The sequence below is a fragment of the Schistocerca cancellata genome, chromosome 8, assembly GCF_023864275.1.
Source record: "Schistocerca cancellata isolate TAMUIC-IGC-003103 chromosome 8, iqSchCanc2.1, whole genome shotgun sequence".
Lineage (NCBI taxonomy): Eukaryota > Metazoa > Arthropoda > Insecta > Orthoptera > Acrididae > Schistocerca > Schistocerca cancellata.
The window spans coordinates 450573400-450586022 of NC_064633.1; the positions used below are offsets into that span (position 1 = coordinate 450573400).

Consider the following 12623-nt stretch of genomic DNA (forward strand, 5'->3'; position numbering starts at 1 on the left):
ACTGAAACTAATACTGTGCTCTCTCTCTCTCTCTCTCTCTCTCTCTCTCTCTCTCTCTTCTTGTGGATGCAGGATGCACTGGTTGATACTTGGACTGTCAGTGAAATGGACTCTGGATTCATTGGACATACTGACTCAAGTGTTGCAAGAGAACAAGACTGATGAAACCTAATGTATCAATGAGTGTTGAAAGTTTGTGCTGTGGATAATGGAAGTGCAAGCAGAGTACACAATATAGTGCAAAATATGCTTCAGAACTCACTTATGAAATTGACACATCACACACTGTTGTTGGAGAAATTCTGTGTGGCATAAGAGTAAATTAATTTTAAAGCATTTCATTGTATATTTGAAAATCTTAAGCCTTTTAAATACAAATTTTTATGTTTGTATTTAACATGGAATGGAAAATAATTTGAAGCATCCTCCACATTTCTGGAATATACATAATATTATATGTATGTTTTGCAAATATTGGAATTCTATTTGTCACTTGTAGCCTTATGTATTGTTTACTATTTATTTATTTAATGCTGGAATGCCCACTGGGAACATATGTTTTCATTCAATGGGATAGTTTAAGTATTGTTCGAAAGATAAGTAAATCTAACCACTAAGAGATTTTGTCTTTCATTTGCAATTTGGCCAAAATCTCTAGCGGGTGATTATAACATTACAATAACATCGATGGTCAGTGGCAGACATCATAGAAGCTCTTTGAAATAATGCAAAGACACTATTTCCACATGTTGGCTATTTTCACAGAAAATCAGTATGCTTAAATAGTGCATCCATGTGCCATACGTATTACAAGAACTTTCTGTAGAATTAAAATACAATAATTATATTTGCTCAAGAACAGTGACATTTAGCCATAGAAAATAGTTTTAGAATGCCAGAATGTTGGAAAGTTGTAGAAGTCTTTGTTATTTTGGACGGACTACTTTATGTGTTGCAATGTGGTGGAAGCAGTGCAAGTGGTGAGGGTCTTTACCATTGGGGCAGCGCTGGAGTGCAGATGTGCCCACTTAACTGGAATAAAGTAATATGTTTTATAACAGTGATTTTTTTATTTAACCCAGCCAGCCGAATTAAATGAACAAATATCATGCAACACTATTATTGGCAAGATGCTAAGCGAAATCATGTCTAGAGAGAGCCAATAAGTTAACAGAAAACAACAATGAAATTTTTCGCAGTGAGCAGGGCCATTTAGCATTACAGTAAGCAGGTACAAACCCAGATGGTGGATTATTTCAAAGAGGAGAGTAATGAACTGCCTAGTGTCAGTGCAGGAAATAGGAAAAGAGGTGCCATCATCCTGATGGCAGAGCACTATGGAGTAGGAAGGCTCATTCAGAGTGTAAGAGCACTCATTCAGTATGCTGATGCTGCAAAATATATCCACCACCACTTCTGAAAGCCAAAGTTGGGAAATCTTACAGCAGAGCCAGGGCATACAGAAAAGTTGATTCAATGAGAAAATCAGGCTGTATAATGTCACTGTTCCTTAATGGTAGTAGCTGAGCATGCTACCAGGTTTCAGGGCCAAAGGGAAAACACTAGCAAGCCTGGCTCACAAAGACTACGCAATTTTGACTCTCTGTCTTAATTGTTCTGTCAATATCCAATCCACATGTATCTGCGATGCTGAACGACACAGCCCGCACCAGCCACTAACTTCGAGAGGTAGACGACTTGCAGTACAAGATAATGCAGCCAGTCACCTACTTTAGACTTTGACTCCAAAAGTTGCAGGCATCCACCTGAACAGAAGATCGCATGCAGACCGTTTGGTGATTTCGCGCCACAGGTTACCTGCTGGGTGACTTACTGCTGGTGGGTGACTACTTCCCTGTGGTCATCAGGAGAGGAGCGGGAGGGGGTGGGCAACAGCCTCCATTACAGTGGTAACCTTATTTCTGTATCTAACATGAATGAAGACTATTACATTCAGGGATGTTGTGCTAGCAGCCCACAATACGTTTACAGTCACTAACACTGGCTTCAACACACAATCAGGAGAAGGTGGTGGTTACTCATCCTGACCTACAAACGGACAATTCCTCTGCCACTGCTGGAGCCAACTACCAGCCCCAATAGAATTATAATTTATTTTACTTGGTCTCTTGAACAATGTGCACCAGTTACAAAGTGAATGTTGCATGCTAATACATTTTTTTGTGATGTCACTCCTCACATAACCAGACTGTATCTGCTAGACAGTTCATAAACAATAAGAGGAATAAGAATTTCATTCTTTCTTTAGCATAAATAAGATTATTTCACTGCCACAATGTCTAAGAGCTTACCACACAACAGAATTTCATGTATTCATTGTGATTTTGAGAATATCAAATCACCACAATGGAATTTTAATTAATAAATGTGGCCAATTTTTCTAGATATGCATGAAATAAAGAGTGACACAACTTTTCATTAAAATATAATTTATTTCATTCAGTCTGATGAGGCAGAAGTACCTGATACACTTTGACTGTTGCTTCCATCTGCACTTTGCAGCAAAGCCTTTTTTTGAGAAATTAAGTAGTTTATTATTTCAGCCTGGCAGTCCAATGCAACATCATCTGGCATTTTTCTGAGATACGCTACTACTGTTTTCCCAAATGCATCCAGTTCATCCTGCTTCAGTTCCTCCACTTTTTCAGTTATTTCTCTTAATACCGCAACAGCTTCTTTAACAGCTTCCACTTTCTGATTGCTCTTGGGTCTTTTCTCTGGTTCTTTGCTGTGGAAAGGATACTTTCTTTTTATACAGCTCTGGGGTTCCTGTTGTGGCTGTTCTGTCATGGGTGATCCTGGTGAATGAACAGAAATACTGTCTTCTTTTATATCAATTGATCCCTCATTTTCCTGAAATCAAAAGGAATTCAACATAATACAACACACAGAGAATACAAATCATTTTTGAAATAATGTGATAATGAACATCTTGCTACAGCCACATCATCACAACAAGAGACCAGGATGATGCTGAGTACATGCTTCGAGAGTTAAAAGAGGAGTCTGAAAGATGAGGCCTTGCAATCAGCATGACAAAAATTAAATATCTGAGGGTTGGCAACAATACTATAGAGGATGTGGATGTTGAAGACAGTAAAATCAGGGGATGTAAGTCTTTTAAGTATGTGGGAGTTACGATGATATCAACTGGAAACAGTGAAGATGATGAAACTTCCTGGCCGATTAAAACTGTGTGCCGGACTGAGACTCGAACTCGGGACCTTTGCCTTTCGTGGGCAAATGCTCTACCGACTGAGCTACCCAAGCATGACTCACGCCCTGTTCTCACAGCTTTAATTCTGCCAGTACCTCGTCTCCTTGCCCGCAAAAGGCAAAGGTCCCGAGTTCGAGTCTCGGTCTGGCACACAGTTTTAATTGCCGAGTAAGTTTCATATCAGCGCACACTCCGCTGTAGAGTGAAATTTCATTCTAGTGAAGATGAGGTATAAAATAGTGTGGGGCAGGTGGGCCATATGACAACTGGACTCAGTCCTTTGTAATAACAAAATAACAAAAAGGACCAAACGTGATGTATCATTCACTTGTTGAAAACACTGCTATATATATGGAGCAGAAATGGGGGTAGTAAAAAAGCATGAGGAACAACATAAGAGAGGCTAGGGGCATTGATAAATCAATAATAGACAAAACAGAGATGAAACATCTAAAATGGTATGGACATCTGGAAAGTAAAGACAATAGCCAATAGCCAAGCGAAGTGCAACATTTGAACGGAGCAGAAAGAGGAAAGTGTGAGAGGCCTAGGACGTGCTGGAGTCGAGAGGTCTTGGATGTGATGGCTGCCAGAGGACTATAAGAAGGAGACTGGCAGGATACAAAGAAGTGTAAAACAGGAAGCAATTAGTGGTGCCAGCTGTAGAGTAGTTGCAAAATGATGATGATGATGATTATGATGATGATGAACCTCTTACATTTAAGTTTTGATATAATAGTGACAATAAAATAAAATCTACATTATATTTAACACATTTAAAATGGTGTATAGTTTTTTTTTTCCTGGAGATACCTTATACTGAGAGTAAATAGAAGGAGATAGAAAAGGGACCTGAATCAAGATAGAATTTTTGAGGATGCATTGGAGTAATAGGTGGCAAATGTAGTATCCAACAAAAACAGGCTCCACACTTTTCAATTACAAAGGAACTTTTAGCATTATCTTGCTGACATTAGTTTAAGGTAACTACTGTTTCCAATGCATTGACATCAGTTCATCAGGGGAAGAATCTCGTGGTGAAGTGTTTTATAGCTTTCAGCTTAAAACACTATAGATGATAATACATTACACATACTAGAAGCAGCAGAGATTGTGAGGATGATGCTTTTCCTTTGAAAACTTGTTTGATGAAGCCATATCCTGGAAATGAGTACTTAAGTTATGGACAAACTATTGACTGTGCAGAGTTTGCAGGACTAATAAAAACATCTTTGGAATTTTATTCACCAAATTTTCCATATTCAAAAAGTCAGTATCATTATTGTTGGGTAATGTGGAAAAAGTTGTGTTCTATTCTTGTGCACTGTGCAACTTGTTAAGCAAAATACCTGATTAGAGGCCTGCTAGATTATGATCTCAGTAAAGGTGACACAGCCAGGTTCATGGAAGGACATTCAGACTAAAGCTGGGTTTCCACAGGCAATGCATTTCTCACACATGCATTCCCCCACCACCACTCACATAAGTCAACTTAAGCGTGGAAACACCTATTTTGCACACTGACATGACAACCTACCCACAAGAAATGAAACTTAAAAGGTGTTCTACTTCTTGCATCATGTCACTTCCCCCACTATCACCTATGAACTTCAGCAGCTGTCACTAGGTGTGTTTGCATTCATTCTGCTCGGATTCATTTGAGAGCACAGATCTAAAATTATTCGTTTATGTTCGTAAAAAGTTAGTGTCGCGGCAAAGTAATGTTCTTAGTCCTCAACTAAGTAAACAAATGCTTTCTAAAGTGGCAAAATGTTCTTAAACAGTGTGATAGAAATATCCCTCTAGTATTCAGCAACTCCTTATAATCACATATTTGTAATATTATAATGCACCATAATTTGAAGTAACCAAACAGATTATGAAGTATTGTAAGTGAGAGTGTGAACTTGTTGAGGTTCATATTACTGCAGAATAGTCAATACTGTAAAGGTGTTTATTATCTCAGTAAAACGATCATTAATTTTTGCTTTGGTCATTGAGTGTGAAATGGAAACTCATTTGTGGCTTTAGAGATTTAAAACCACTCTTGACCCTCTTTAAAATCTATGTAAACATAGTAGCATATACTTTAGGATTAAAGGGGAGCACTCACTGAAAACCAGGAGCATTGAGTAATCTACAGGTGCACACACACAAGAAAGAAAACATGCTAGCTTTTGGAGGTATCTGTTGACAAATTATAGTAATTAAAACACACACACACACACACACACACACACACACACACACACACACAGCAAATGTTCTTTAGCTGTCAGGGGGACACCAATCAGCATGATTGCCTCCATTGTAGCTTTGTTTTTTACAAAGATATGAACAGCGGCATGACTTTTTTAAATGACACTCTTTATGTTTTATTCGGTAATTTATTTATTCCTCTCCTACAGACCTATTCAAAAATGTATCACAGTGTACCATTCACTGAAACACAACGTTATTAATTACGTAACACAACACTGACTTTGAGCCCGGGATCACAAACTCGTTCACTTGCTGGAATTGTCGGAAAACAAATGAAAACCAAGTAAAAACATAACACAAAATTGACTTTGACTCTCCTGTACCACTGCCCGGGAGTATAACATTTAAAGGTGCTCAGAGAAGTGATCCTGGACACAGATACACTGGTGCACTCGTTGAATGAAAGAATTATTTACTGCTTCCAGTGTTGCCTGCTGAAGAGAATTACAAGCAAGCACGATATGTTCCTGCATGTCCTCTGGAGTTGTTAGAATATTGCAATAGACAACGTCTTAAATGCATCCCCAAAGAAAAAAGTCCTGAGGATTTAAATCAGGACACCTAGCAGGCCAAGTAACTGTTCCTCCTCGAGCAATCCATATGACAGGAAACCTTTGGTTCAGAATACGACGTGCACACAAGGCATTATGTGCTGGACATCCATCGTGTTGATACAACATAAGCATTCTGGTTCTTAGCGGCACTTTATCCAGAAGAGGAGGAAGAATTCATCTGAGGAAGTTGGCATACACTGTGCCGTTTAGACTTCATTGATGAAATAAGGGCCAATTATTGTAGTACCAAGCATTCCAAACCAAACATTAACTCTCTATTGACACTGATGTTCCACATGTCTAAGCTATTGTGGGTTGTCGCTGGACCAATAATGCATGTCCTTTGTATTTACCTGTCCTTTGTTTGAGAAGGAACATTCATCGGTAAATAGAACATTGTAGAAGTAGTTCAGGTTGGTGAGGATTTGCTGCTGTGTCCACTGACAGAACTGTACACAATTCTGGAAATCATTCCCATGCAATTCTTGATGTAGTTGTGCGTGGTAAGAATGGAACCAGTGACATGTAAGAATACGATGTACACTGGTTTTAGAAATGCCAATTTCATGTTCAAGCTGTCGTGTGCTCACAAGTGGATTCATAGTAACAGAAGTGAGAACAGTAACTTTGGCATCTTCGTCTATGTGAGTGCTATGATGATTGCGTTATCGTGGGCTGAAACTTCCCGCTTCCTGAAGCGTTGCAACAAGACGAGAAAACGTCCGTCGGAAAGCTGGGTTTTTGTCAGGATATTTCTCTCTGTACAGTTCCGTTGCCTGTATAGCATTTTGCCTACCTTCAACAACAACAATAAAAGAAACATTATGTCGATGCAGTTCGTAGGAAGGACAGCCTTTACTGTATGCCTAATCTACACAACAGTATTTATAAGGACTAAAGTACTGCACTAAATGTACCGGTACATAAGAAAAAAGTATTGCAATTACCGTTCTGCTAACTTACATTCCCCATAGATGAGTAGCATTTCTACCTTCTCTTCATTGGTGTACATTCTACTCATACAACTCTTCAACTGACTATGGTTAACGGAATGACGGGTGTGCATTCTAAGTATGTTTACATTTGTCCTCTGTCAACTTCAGCACATGGATGTCTTCCATCACCCCAAGTACCTGCACTAAGTGCTGGGAGCATCAATGTCAATTTTGTTTTATGTAATTATCAATTTTGTTTTATGTAATTAATAACATTGCGTTTCAGTAAATGGTACACTGTGATACGTTTTTGATTAGGTCTTTAGGAGAGGAAATGAATTACTGAATAAAAAATACAAGGTGCCATTTAAAAAGTCATGCTGCTGTCATATCTTTGTAAGGAAAAAAGCTACAATTAAGGCAATCATGCTGATTGATGTTCCCCTGACAGCTAAAGAACATTTGCTTGAAACATTTTGTGATCTGCATCTGGACAAACAATTATTTAGGGTGGTCAAGATAAACGGGACACCTTGTATAGAAATGGAAAACCAAGTTTTATTCCCCCACAAGAACTGCAAGGAAACCCCCATAAGGTGAGCTTCACAAAAGAGCATATTAAAATCCTGGCATGACACAGCCACATAACTAGACAAAATCATGAATAAAATACCAGTAAAGACAATTTGAAAAGGGGACAGATGACTGTGGCTGGATGACAACTTATAAATAATGAGTGACTGAGCCACTCTGTGATACATTAAAATCTCACACCTAATATATTGAGAATAATTCCAGACATCATACAAAATTTTAAAACACAAACTACACTTGTCTCATTATCATTTAAAATAGAGGGCTGGTTCTGTGGGAGACTCAGATCAACCATCAGATCATCATATAAAACACACTCCTTTAAAATATGTCATACTGACAGCTGTGTCCCCTATCTGTGGCATACTAAGAGGCCATGTATCAATGGATAATGTCCCACTCTAAGCCGCTTAAGGGCTACTTCTTCAGACTGTCACGGGTGAAAGCAGATAACCACAATGGCACTGAAGGTTTTGTGGAACATAGTTTATTATTCCTCACATCCAGGCACTGAGCCTCCCACCAACACATAGCCCTCCTGGTCACACATGAAGTGACAGCCTGTAGGGAGACTTGACAGAGTGCAATAGGAGGAAGGGAGCAAGCCTCCTTGGCAACTGCATCAGCGAGTTTGTTTCCCTGTATCCCTATTTGCCTTGGAACCCAGCATAAAATGATTTCCTGTCTTGCCTTCACAAGGGAAGGAAAGCGTCCTGCACTTCTTGCACAGTCAGATGTGCTGGGTACATCTGACCAACAGAGAGAAGGGCACTTTGAGAACCTGAGCAAATGAGGTATTTCTTGCCACGGCACTGTCATCTGCGCCACTGCCCTCAGGACAGCAAACAATTCTGTGTAATAAACTGAAAACTGCTCTGGGGGTCCTGTTCCGAGGCCAATATCAGGGAACATGAAAGAAAAACTGAGAAAATCGCCCTGTAAATGGTAATAAAATCTGGGTGGTGACATAAAACCTCATTACATTTAACTGTAAAAATATAGTCTGGGGTACAACACTTCCTGTAAGCAGTCAGTTCTAATAGTAATTTATGCATTAATAATAGCCAGGAGGATGCCCCATTCCACCCCTGGCTTTGGACCTTAATACCCCCTACCCATAACAACTCAAGGCTCTGGCTTACATGGATCCCAAATGGCCTCATTGCCTGTAGCTGATGACTGAACACCCGTTCCAGTTGCGCTTGCATAATGTCGCTGGATGTGGGTAATGTAGGAATGGAGAAAGCCCTATAAGCTTGGCACACCACAGGAAGAAGACATTGAATAGACAGCAGAACCTTGCCAGCCTCTGCACACAGGCTAGCAAAAGGGCTTGGGCAATAGACCCATGTTGACAGCCTAATACCCTCGTGGTGAACGGCAACCAGCATTTTGAGGTATGAAGGCCTTGCCAATCCATAAACTTGGAATCTTTATTCAAGCCTGGTCGCACGAAGGCATTATAAAGTTGAAGCAGACTTGCCCTCTCAATGTCCCAAGACCTATGACTAAAGCATGAAGGATGTTTAAGGCCTTGAGGCATCTCTCTTTCGGTTTTTTAAGGTGTGAGAGCCATGTTAGCTTCTCATTGAAAGTAAGGCCCAGATATTTCACATTTCCTTAAAAATGAACAAGGTACCACCCCCCCCCCCCCACCCCCGTTTTAAAATGGGTAAATTAAAAAGAGAGCGGGTGTGATTGAAACCAACACAAACAGTTTTCTCTAAAGACAATTTAAAACTTGTGGTGTAAGACCATTCCTCCAACTGCCTGATCATCAGTTGCAATTGCTGAGCAGCCATTACAAGGTTGGAGGATGCACAGAAGATGGAGAAGTCTTCCACAAACAAGGAACACAGTACGGGGCATACACTGTGGACATAATACTGTTTATTGCAATGGCAAATACTGTGACACTGAAAACACTCTGTTGACGGGCACCATTCTCATGTTTAAAATGGTCAGACAGAACATTCCCAGTCTTGTAGATGTCCACCAAACCACACTGATAGAGCTGAGGCAAAATATTATGCATCTGGGTAGTATCATAGACCTTTTCCAAAACAAAGAAAACACTGATAAGGTGTTGCTTACAAAGGAAAGTTTGTTGAATTGAAGCTCTGAGCAGTGTCAGATTATTTAGTGTGGATTGATACCTCCTGGACCCATACTGGGAGCAACTTAGTAGGGACCTGGTTTTGAGAACCTATATTAGATGTCAGTTTACCATACACTGCAGTGTCTTTCCTATGCAGCTTCTCAGGCCAATGTTACAATAAATAGTGAGGTTTGTCTGATCCTTCCCTGGTTTTAAAATTGAAATTAAAATAGATCCTTACCAAGAGTTGGGAAAGTCTCCCGTCATCCACATTTCATTGAAGAGATGGAGGAGGACCTCCTTCAACTGTAGGTCTAACAGTTTCAACATGCTGTATTTTATAAGGTCTTTTCTTCACATCATATCACAACTTACTGACAATGCAGAATCCTACTGTCATGGAAAGAAAGGCTGGTTGTATTCCTCCTTGTTGGCGGGAAGGAAATCAAAATGGGCATTCACACGTGTCTCACGATATTGATGGAAAGCTGCAGCCCAGCTAGACTTGATCCCAAGGGACTTACACAATTTAGAAATTGTGAGCTATGTCCCTCAGCAATGTTAGGAGACACCCCTGTATTTGTACAGCTGCTATAAGTGGCTGTGAGTAGCATGTCGAGATTCTCCTGATGGCGTCCCATATTATACTTGTGGGTGTGGACCTATTGATGGAGTTCAGGAACTCTTGCTTACTCTCCTGAATTATTCTCCTCACCTTCGCATTAACATTTGAAAGGTTGTAAGATTCACACCTATAGGCCATCGACTGAATCTGCGCATAGCCGCCCTCCTGTCCCTGCATGCAGAATGACACTTGTCATTCCACCAAGGGACAGGTCACTTCCTAGGTATTCCCGTTCACTTTGTGATGGATGCATCAGCAGCATGGGGAGTCACGGTTGCAATGCGAACCACCCAGTCCTGGATGCCGTCAACTGCTCAAAAACATCTCACTGCCTGTAACACATCTAGTTAGCCATTTTGAAGAACCATTTCAGTGGCTTCATGTTTCACCATCTGCTCCATATGGCAGACAGATCCGGATAGGGTAGTGGTTACTACCATGAAGGTCATTGTCTGCTCCCCATTGAGCAGTATTCTGCAAGGGCAGGCGAGCAGAAGGAAAAGGTCTATGGCTGTAGATGAACCTGTAGTAGTGCTAAAATGTGTAGTTTGACATACGTTCATCAGTATGATATCAGTAGGGCATATCAGATTCTCAAGTATCCACTTGAGGAAAGTGGTGTTAGAAACCCACAGAACACTGAAGTCCTCTAAAAGGAGAAAGGGACAGGGTAGTTCATCAAGAAGATGTGACAGGACCACACTGCCAATGGGCTCAGGGGGGGTTGGTACACACAGTACACTGTGACAGCAATATGGGCCACTATTCGAACAGCAACTGCTTGTAGCATTATGGTTAAAAACACAAGTGAGGAATGAAAGGTGTCATTGACAAACACTGATACCCCACCTTTCACCATGTCACCAGTATAGTCGTCTTTTCTATAGAGGTGGTAGCCTCCATGTACAGGTCCATCAGCCTGTTTAAAATGAGTCTCCTGAAGACAGAGGCAAAAGCGTCTGTCCTGTACAAGGAGTCTCAACTCCTGCAGATGAATTCTCTATCAATTTATGTTCCACTGGAGTATGGAGCGGAATTTCCTCAGTTTGGTCTTGATTTACCCCGTCCTTACACAGGGGTTGGGAGGCACTTGTAGAATGAGGGAGGGGGGGGGCGGTAGGTGGAGGGGCACCTGTGTTTAGTGATGAGGCATCAAAATCCATGATATCATCATCATTCAAATGTGCTAATTGATGTCTGATGGCACCTGGGGAAGCTTTTGACCCAAATGCTGAGACCCTATCCCTGCTCCCTTTCCCAGCAAGTATGAGGATGAAAGTGAGCAACGAGAGCTGTCTTCTTTGAGGAAAGTGGGCACTGAGAGGCACTCTGCTTTTACCGAGCAAGGTGGCGCAGTGGTTAGCACACTGGACTCGCATTCGGAAGGACGATGGTTCAATCCCGCGTCCGGCCATCCTGGTTTAGGTTTTCCGTGATTTCCCTAAATGGCTCCAGGCAAATGCCGGGATGGTTCCTCTGAAAGGGCACGGCCGACTTCCTTCCCTAATCCGATGAGACCAATGACCACGCTGTTTGGTCTCTTCCCCCCAAAACCAACCAATCAACCACTCTGCTTTTGGGGTGCCTTTGTGATGGTCACTGTGAAAGCATTACTGGTCACTTCTGTCATAGCTGCCTGGATCGTTATATCTTTACTAAATTTGCTTTAGTATGTATAGGTGCAAATATAGGTGCTGATGGTGGATAGTGATATGGCGGGCATCATTTGTGTCAAAGTGTCAACACTGGGAATAGATTTCTGCACCATGGATGCATATGAAGTGGCAAAGAAAGGGGGTTTTGTCACCTTATATTAATTTTTGCTTCCGCAAAGGGGATCCGCTTGGTCACTTTTATTTCCTGAATTTTACGTACTTCAACAGAAATGGTGCAGTCTCAGCTCCAGACTGGGTGGCTTTCAGAGCAGTTAATGCAGACTGCTGGAGATGGACAGTCAGTCCCTGCTTCATGGGCTGCCTTCACACACTTCTCACAGGTCACTTTGCCTCTGCAACTTAGCATTGTATGGCCAAAATGCTGGCCTCTCTAGCATCACATAGGGTTAGGTACACAGGCCTAACCCTAAGTCAGAGAATGCTTGTCATGATGTGTTCAGGCAGTGTTGGAGACTTTAAGGTTACAATGAAGGTTGTGGTCTTCTCTATTTCTCCATTATTACTATGTGTCCTTTACTAGATATCTGCTGTCCCCAATGAGGTTTGTTCTTGTTTCAGTTTGGCAATGTCTATGTCAATAATATCACAGCATTGACCACATCCGTCCTGGAGCTAAGGGAGTTATGCAACTCAACAAGTAT

General features: G+C 41.1%; 1 protein-coding gene across 1 annotated transcript in view; it reads right to left on the reverse strand.

Annotated features, from left to right (window-relative positions):
* Positions 1–2435: 2435 nt before the first annotated feature.
* The window catches only part of LOC126095103 (uncharacterized), a 33289-nt gene continuing 23101 nt past the window's right edge, over positions 2436–12623 (reverse strand). Inside the window, exon 2 of the mRNA XM_049909807.1 lies at positions 2436–2874. Coding sequence (XP_049765764.1) covers positions 2461–2874 — 414 coding nt within the window. The 3' untranslated portion in view covers positions 2436–2460. The remainder of the gene's footprint in view (positions 2875–12623) is intronic.